The following is a 9,010-nucleotide window of genomic DNA, read 5'->3' as shown; positions in this document are numbered from 1 at the left end:
TGGATAGATGAGACTTTGTCTCAAAGAAACTAAAAGCAAAACCAAACCAAACCAAAAAGTTTAAAAAAAAAAAAAAAAAAAAAAAACTGCTTGCAGTTCAAAGTGGTTGGGAGGATAAAATGAGGCAGTGTATGTAAACATGTAAACACTTGATCTTGCTGGGGTGTTAGTTAGTGGTAGCTCTTAATTTCAGATTTGTGGGATAAAGAGATTAGTCATGAGAGGGAAATTCTTCAGCAGTCTTTGCACCAAACTCTCAGAATCTTAGCAAAGGACAGGGCATCTTCATGAGAAGGATGGATGAGTGCTCAGGGAGGGAGCTGGTAGCCTGGGAGGGCTATGGATTCCTTGTCAAGCAAGTCTTGTTCTGTGCCCCAGGTTCATGTGAACTTGCTGCTCCTCGAGGCCCGCATGCAAGCCGCCCTGCTCTACGCCCTCCGTGCCATCACCCGGTACATGACCTGACTCACTCCCAGGCAGGACCAGCACCCAGAGCAGCTCACCCTGGGGCACTGTTCTCTGCGAGGACTTCTATGACTTGAGACAGATCCAGGACCTTTCTGTCTCATGCCCATCCTAGGGGGACATGTGTGTGATGTGCAGCCCCCAAGCTGAGCTACACTCTCCTTTTTCTCACTGGAATGGACAGGATCACTGCACTGATTCTGGGGTCTCAGCTCTGCCCCTGGAGCTGGAAGAGGACTAGGAAAGCCCAAGGGGTCATGCCCCTCTTCCTGCCCCTAGAAGCAGAGAAAGGAAGGGTTAATGGGCTGAGCTCAGACTTACATGCCAGCAGGCTAGGCTATAGGTACAAGTACTAGGGCCTTCCTGCACTGGGAGGCCCCTGGCTGGCCCCTGTGGGAGAGGCAAAGACCTCCAGGGACTTAACACTCCAAGGAGCTTGCCTTCCTTCCCACCTCATCTGATTTCATTACCTCCCACCTGTTCTTCACCCATCAATGTGAAAGTTGGGGTCACAGCTGGTCTGTGTGCCACGTTCCCCCAAAGCCCATTCTTTTGGACAGCCTGTTCCCTGTTTGCCTGAATTCTGGTTCAGTTCTTTTTTTCTCCTTTGACCTCATACCCTTTTCTCCCATGCCCAGTGGTGTGAGGCCTAGGAGAGGAACGAAACACATCCAAAGAGCACACTGTCTCTGGAGAGTTGGAGCCCATGTTGGCTGCTCTGCCTTCTGAAGAGGGAATAGGCGATAATGAACTCTGCATTTGGGTCCCTTATGGATAAGGTCTGACCTCTTAAGGGCCTCACCATAGAGCCACAGTCAAGACCTGGGAGGGAGGATGAGGTTTTATTCTAGACACTGTCACCATGTCCTCCTGACCCCATGAGCTATGCTGAGAAAGCTTGCCAAAAATTGATTCTTTTGAAGTAGCACCGGGGCCCAAAGTAAGAGGCAGATACCAAGGTTCTCATGACCGTATTGCTACACCTCTTTGACCCCACAGTTGTAGACTGAGGGGTTGGCTTAAGTTTCCCAAGACTTGATGCGATGTCCTAGGCTCTCAGGCCAAACCACCACCAACAAGCTGATTTTCTTGCAAGATCTTGAAAGCCTCTGGAGACCTTTATTCTATAGTCAGCCTCTCCTGGCTGCCTTCCAAGGGACACCACCCCCATCTCAATGTCCCACCTGTCCCCTTCTCTGGATTTTTGATGGATTACTTGGTGGCAGAAGCAGCCAACGACTGATCCCAGGCACTTTGCATAGCAAACAACTGTGAATTCTGACTTCTCTTGTCCCTCTTAACAGTAGGTGCCTCTTCTCGACTAGTTCAGAGGTGCCCGAGAAAGGCATGGGCTGTGCTGTTGCTATTTCTGACCCTCCTCCCTTGGGTCAGGTGGACAGGAGCCTGGCCACAGTGCACATTTCAGACCGTGCAGGCACGGGAAGCCACTAGCATCCCCTCCAGGCTTGAAAGCCTTCTCTGCAAAGAAGGTGGGCAGGAGGGGAGGGGGCCCCAGCATGGGGGTTAAGTTCTAGAGGGGACATGATTCTGTAACTGTCCCTTGTGTGGGTGGGAAGGGGTATCCAGTGTTAAAGTGCAGAAATCTTTGGCCTTGTGACCAGTTCTAGGTGATGAGAAATAAAAGTTACTGAGTTGTTTTGTAGTCCTTGTTAATGGGATGTTTTTCCATTTCCTGAAGGTCAGAGTTCACCTAGTCCAAGTTGGGAGGTATGGTTGCATCATGGACTTGACCTGCTGGCCCCTATCCTGCCTGTGCTTGTGCCCAGTGATTGCAAGACTGGGAATTGTTGGCACTAGAAGTGTATTTGGGATGAGGTGGAAGCTCAGTGGTAGAGTTTGCCTAGTATGTGTGAGACCTGGGTTTGATCCGTAGCACCACAAAACAAAGTCACTTGGGTGGCCAGTCCTGCCATCTATCTGAGGCTGGGCTGGCACTATGGAAAAATAAATGGCCATGTTTTTCTAACTAAGGCTGGCCCTGGCCTGGGTATTGGGGCGGGGGCACATCTCTGAAGCTGTAGCAATCTTGGAAGAGAATTGAGATTGTGGTGAAATGATATTGCTGAGGCCAAAGAGCCAGGATTCCATTGGGGTTTGCTTAGCACTTGATCTTGCTGGGTTTTCCCTATTAGACGTCCCTTGTTTCAGAGGGAGGAGCTTTGACAACCTGAAGGACCCCCACACATACACCTCATGATCATATGCTCCTTCCCTATCCAGAATTGAGAATGCAGGGCTATTGTGAGGAGTTAAATTCAGGGAAAGAAACAATACAAGATGAATCAGATTGCAGTTCTTACAGAGGACCCAAGTTCTATTCCCAGCACCATATCAGACAGCTCCCAACCACCTATAACTACAGCTTCAGGGGATCTGACACCCTCTTCTGGCCTGTGCATTCACCCACAGACACAAGCTCATACACTCACACACACATGTATGCACATAAACAAAAGTAAAAGAAAGAGTTAAACGCAGAGCTGGAGAGATGGCTCACTGGGTAAGAGCACTTGCTGTGCAAGCGTGAGGACCTGGATTCAGATCACCAACACCCATGGAAGAAGCTGGGATGGCTGGCTGCCAGCAGGGGCAGGGGCAGGAGGATTGCTGCGACTTGCTGGCTGCCAGCCTAGTTCCAAGTTCATTGAGAGATGATATCTCAAGGGGATAAGGCAAGAGTGACACAGCAGGATACAAAATGCCCTCCAGCCTCTGCACACCCCCACATAGTTAACACACAATTTTTAAAATACACAGAAGGGCTAGAGAGATGATGGCTCAATAGTTAAGAGCACTGGCTGCTCTTGCAGAGGACTCAGGTTCGGTTCCCAGCACCTGCATGGCAGCTAACAACTTCATAATTCTAGTTCAGGGGATCTGATGCCATCTTCTGACCTCCCTGGGCAATGCATACATGGGTGCACTTACATACATGCAGGCAAAACACTCATATACATAAAGTAAATAAATTTAAAAATACATAGAAAAATACTCCAAAAGTGAAAATAATTAAATGCATCCCCCGAGCTGTGTCTGCATTTGAAGGTACTGACCTTGGTCAAGCTACTCCAGGTACCAGGAACTAGTAAGGGCATCAGGAAAACCACATAGTGACTAAGCTAAGACTTCTCCTGCTGGCTTCCCATTTACTCTGAACACTACCATCATAACCTGAAAAATGTCTCTTACCAGAAGCTTCCCATGGTAGACTTGTGTTTGTGTCCCCTTTACTTTTGAAGTATCTAAGAATCTTTTTTTTTTTTTGCTACAGGATCTCACGATGTAGCCCTGGCTGACCTGGAACTCACTATGTAGATCAGGCTGACCTTGAACTCAGAGATCTGCCTGCCTCTGCCTCCTGAGTGCTGGGATTAAAGGTGTGCACCATCACACCCAGTCCCACACAGAGGTTTTGAGAATACATGAAGACCACCTAGCACAGTTCAGATATGTGTACCTCACATTAGTGAGCCATTCAGTATTAAGAAATTTGCCCCAAATCATCCAATCAGAACTGGAACCATCAACAAACTAATTCTAGAAATTTGTTTGTGTGTTTGCTGTGTGGGGCTAGAGAGATGGCTCATACACATAATTTTTTTTTTCTTTTTTTGGTCTCCTTGTGGCCCCATCTGGCCTGGTACTTGTTATGTAGACCAGGCTGGCCTCAAATTCAGAGAGATCCACCTGCCTCTGCCTCCCGAGTGCTGGGATTAAAGGTGTGTGCTACCATGCCCAAATAAAAAATTTTTTAAATTGTGTTGTATTTATCTCTTACTTTTCGTGGAGGAGGATGCACACATAGTACACCAGTGGAAGTCAGAGAACAACTTTCAAGCCTTTCAAGCGTCTGTTCTCCAGCATGAGAGTCCTGGGGATGGGATTCTGTTTATCAGGCGTGCTCACAAACACCTGTACCCAATGAGCCATCTCGATGGACTATTTTGTTTTGTTTTTTTAATTCCAGAGTTTTTTGTATCATGTTGCTTTTGTCCCCAGACTCCCTGTTCTCTCAATCTGTGGGTACACGCATCCTTACATGTGTTATGTGTAGAGATCAAAGATCAACATGAAGGAGTTGGTTCTCTCTGCTGTGCCAGACGCAGGATCAAACTGAGGTCATCAACCTTGGCAGACAGGTGCCTTTATACCCATTGAGTCATTTCACCAGCCCTTGATCAGAATTTTAAAAAGCATGTTCTATTCAGTTAGCACATGGAATTGAAAACCCTCACCTCCAGGTTGTAACTAACGAATCTATTTTAAATTTCTGCAACCAGCAATTCAGAATCTGGCACTTTTATCCTTGTTAGAGTTTGTGAAAGGCAGTTAAGGACTAGATTATTTTCTCTCCCCCCCCGCCCCCTTTTCCTTTTTTTCTCTCTTTTTGTTTTCTTTTTCTTTTTGAGACAGTTTCTCAAGTAGCCCATGCAGGCCTCCAGCTTGCTTTGCAGCTGAAGATAGCCTTGAACTCTAGGTCCTTCTGCCTCCACCACACAAGTGCTGCAGTCTGGAGTTCCAAGCCCAGTTTAGGTTTTGTTTCGTTTTATTTTTATTTTATGTGTATATGTGTATTGCCTGCATGTAGGTAAGTGCACCCGTGTCGGGCAATGCCTGTGGAGGACAGAAGAGGCTGTCGGATCCCCCCACACTGGAGTTACGGACAGTTGTTAGCTGCTATGTGGATACTGGGATATCGAACCCGGGTCTTCTGCAAGAACAACCAGTGTTCTTAACTGCTGAGCCATCTCTCCAGCCCCCTTATTTATTATTTTTATTTTATGTATATACATGTGTTGCCTGCATGTAGGTAAGTGCACTCATGTTGTGCAGTGCCCGAGGGGAACAGAGGAGGATGTCGGATCCTCTGGAACTGGAGTTATGGACAGTTGTTAGCTGCCATGTGGGTGCTGAGATTTGAACCCCGGTCTTCTGCAAGAACAGTCAGTGTTCTTAACCACTGAGCCATCTCTCCAGCCCTAGTTTAGGTTTTTTAATTTGCTTGGCTTTGCAGGTTTTGGGGGCTTTTTTTGTTTTGTTTTTAGCCCCAGCTGGCCTGAACTCGCTATGTAGACCAGGCTGGCCTTGAACTCACAGAGATCCACCTGCCTCTGCCTCCCAAGTACTGGGATCAAAGGCATGCACCATCACACCCAGCTGCAGTATTTTTCAATACACTGCAGCATTTTATCTGTTTGGCTGGTAGTGAGTAGAAAAAGAAGATGAATCTCCTGCAAGTTTCAAACATTCACCAGAGCCCTGGGGCAGGAGGATGGAAGAAGTAGTTCACAAACACATACTCTATAATCTCTCAGAGGACCAGTTGTTGGACGCCAGGCTAGGTAATTTGTTGGTTTTTTTTTTTTTTTTTTTTTTTTAAAGACAGGATCTCCTGTAGTCCCCACTGGCCTGGAACTCCCTATGTAGACCAGCCTGGCCTTGATCTAACAGAGATCCTACTGCTAGGATTAAAGGCATGCACCTTAATTTGCATCTTAAACAGCTGCTGTGGTGTTTGCCCATTCAACAGATATTGTGCCTCTAATATTTAACATGCCCTGTAGATACAGTGGTGAACCGAGGACAGTTTCTGCTCTCTTGAGATTGACTGTCAAGTGGAGGAGAAAGATATTAGGTCATTACACAACTACTGATTTACATTGTAATTGTGATCAGCACCTCAAAGAGAGATACAAGGTCCTCAGAGGCAATTCCCAACACAGGAGCAGAACTTTCTCTTCCAAGGAAATAGGTTATTTTCTAACAAAAGCCAGTATATTCAAGATCAGTTTCTCACTCCCCGAAGTACCATCTGGGGGGCCTGAGTTCTCCATGGAACAGTTCTGAGATCTCGTTTGCATTCCTCTAGCGGATACTCTGGCATGCCACCCAGACTGTGGCATGCCTTTCTGGCTTTCCCCCATTCCATTGGGAGTGTTGGTTGCTGAAGGTTTTCCCTAAATCCCTTTCTTGAAACTGTGCTGAAGAAAAAGCTGGCTATGATTGTGTCCCTCTATGTAATGGCTGCAGACACTTGGAAGAGGAATGTACTAAAGTCTGCTGGGCATGGTAGTGCAGACCAGGATGAGGAGGCTGAAGCAAGGCGATCTTGTTTGAGACAAGCTCTAGCTGTAGAGCATGTTTAAGGACAGCTGAGGCTATACAGCAAAAGCCTGGGTCTCCTTGTGGGTTGGTTGTTTTGAAACAAGGTCTCATGTAGCCTAGGCTGGCCTCCAACCCTTTATGTAGCTAAAGCTGCCTCTGCCTCCTGAGTACTGGGATTTTGGCACCATGCCCCGTTTATATGATGCTGGGGATTGAGCCCAAGTTTTGATTTGATGCATGCTAGGCAAGTACTCTACCAACTGAGCTACATCCCCAACCCCAAGACCTTGTCTCAACAACAAAAACAAAAGGCAAACTGGAGAGATGGCTCAGTGGTTAAGAGCACTGGCTGCTCTTGTAGAGGACCCAGGTTCAATTTTTAGCACACGGGGGCTAACAACTGTCTGTAACTCCAGGGGCTCCAACACCCTCTTCCGATCTCCTCAGGCATTGCATGGCACGGGCATACTTACATAAATAAAAATTTTTTAAACATTTTTTTTAATGTGTATACATGTATTGCCTGCATGTAGGTAAGTACACCCATGTCCTACAATGCCCTCGGAGGTCAGAAGAGGCTGTCAGATCCCGTTGTTAGCTGCCATGTGGATGCTGGGATTCAAACCTGGGTCTTCTGCAAGAACAACCAGTGTTCTTAATCCCTGAGCCATCTCTCCAGCCCCGGATATATTTACATAAATGGAGGTAATATACGCATACATACACACACACAGGTCTTCAGGTCTGAACAGAAGGCCAAGTGGTTAACATTTGCTGCTCTTGCAGAGGACCCAGGTTCAGTTCCCATCACCAACATGGTGGCTAACAACTGTCCTTTAACTACAGTTCCAGGGGACTTGATGCCCCCTTCTGGTGTCTGTGGGCACTGTATGCATGTGGTGCACTTACATATACACAGGCACAACACTCATACACATAAAATACAAATAAAAAATTTTAAAGTCCTTCTGCCTCTCTTTATTATTATTATTTTTTTTGAGACAGGGTCTCCTGAGACCAGGCTGGCCTCTATCAGAGATCCACTTGTTTCTGCCTCCAAAATGCTAGGATTAAAGGAATACACCACCATGCCTGGCTTAAAAACTTATTTATTTATTACTTGGGAGACAGAGGCAGGTAGATATCTGTGAGTTCAAGGCCAGCCTGAACTACATAGTGAGTTCCAGGCCAGTTGTGCTACAGGGAGACCCTGTCTCAAAAAGACCAAAAAAAATTTATTTATTTATTTATTTGTTTGTTTGTTTGTTTAATGTTAAATGAGTGTTTTGCCTGTATGTATGTAAGTGGACTCATGTTGTACAATGCCTGTGAAGCCCTTTTAAAAGACTTTAAAAAGATGGTTATGACTTGAGGTCTCATAGATCTTCAAAGGATCAATACCTAGGAGCTGGAGAGATGGCTCAGCAGTTAAGAGCACTGGCTGCTCTTATAGAGGATCCAGGTTCAGTTTCCACCACCTACAAAGCAGCTAACAACAGCCTGTAACTCTAGTTCCAGAGTATCTCACACCTTCTTCTGGCCTCCATGGGCACTGCATGCACAGGTGCACTTACATACAGGTGAAAACACTCAGACACATAAAATAAAAATAAATGTAAAATATACACACCTAGTGCTGTAATACTACAACTTCCTGCCTGGACTTTTCCTTTATAAATATTTTTAAAATTTAAATTTTTTTAACTTCATAAAGTTTTGGGGTTTTTTTTGTTTTGTGTCTTTTTGAGATAGGGTTTCCTTGTAGCCCCAGCTGGCCTGGAACTCACTATGTAGAGCAGGCTGGCCTTGATCTCACAGAGATTAGCCTGCCTCTGCCTCTGGAGTGCTGGGATTAAAGGCGTGCACCACCACACAAGGCTAACTTCATAAAGTTTTAAAAATTGCATTTGTCTATTTATTGTGCGCACACACACAAGTGTGGTGATCAGAGGACAACTTGAGAGAGTTGGTTCTCTCCTTTCCAGGGATCAAATTCAAGTTGTCAGACTCAGTAGCAAGCACCTTTACCTGCTATACCATCTTGCTCCCTACCCTACCCCCACCTTTTTTTTTTTTGAGTCAGGGTCTCATGTTGCCCAGGCTGGTCTTCAACTCACTATGTAGCCGAGGTTGGCCTTGAATTCCAGATCCTCTTGCTTCCACCTCCCAAGTGTTGAGATTACAAGTGTATACGAATAGGCCTGGCTCTTGCTTTGATTTTTCTCTTCCTGAAGGTGGAGGCCGCAGCTGCAGTAGCCAGATTATATTCTTGTTCCCATGACTGGATACCTTGGGCAAGTCACATCTCTCAAAAGAAAAAGCTAAAGTCTAGTGCAGAGGGCACTATCTTCTCTGGAAAAAAATGCGTTATCACTTTTTTAAAGCACTGAGGCTTCATTATTATTATTATTATTATTAT

General features: G+C 46.0%; 1 protein-coding gene across 1 annotated transcript in view; it reads left to right on the top strand.

The window, feature by feature from the left end:
* The window catches only part of Sesn2 (sestrin 2), a 23,540-nt gene extending 21,412 nt beyond the window's left edge, over nucleotides 1–2,128 (top strand). The window contains exon 10 of the mRNA XM_008847958.3: nucleotides 379–2,128. Coding sequence (XP_008846180.1) covers nucleotides 379–465 — 87 coding nt within the window. The 3' untranslated portion in view covers nucleotides 466–2,128. The remainder of the gene's footprint in view (nucleotides 1–378) is intronic.
* Nucleotides 2,129–9,010: the final 6,882 nt, after the last annotated feature.

This window comes from Nannospalax galili, unplaced genomic scaffold (genome assembly GCF_000622305.1).
Source record: "Nannospalax galili isolate Female #2095 unplaced genomic scaffold, S.galili_v1.0 scaffold23, whole genome shotgun sequence".
Taxonomy (NCBI): Eukaryota; Metazoa; Chordata; class Mammalia; order Rodentia; family Spalacidae; genus Nannospalax; species Nannospalax galili.
This window is presented reverse-complemented; position numbering and strand designations above follow the sequence as displayed.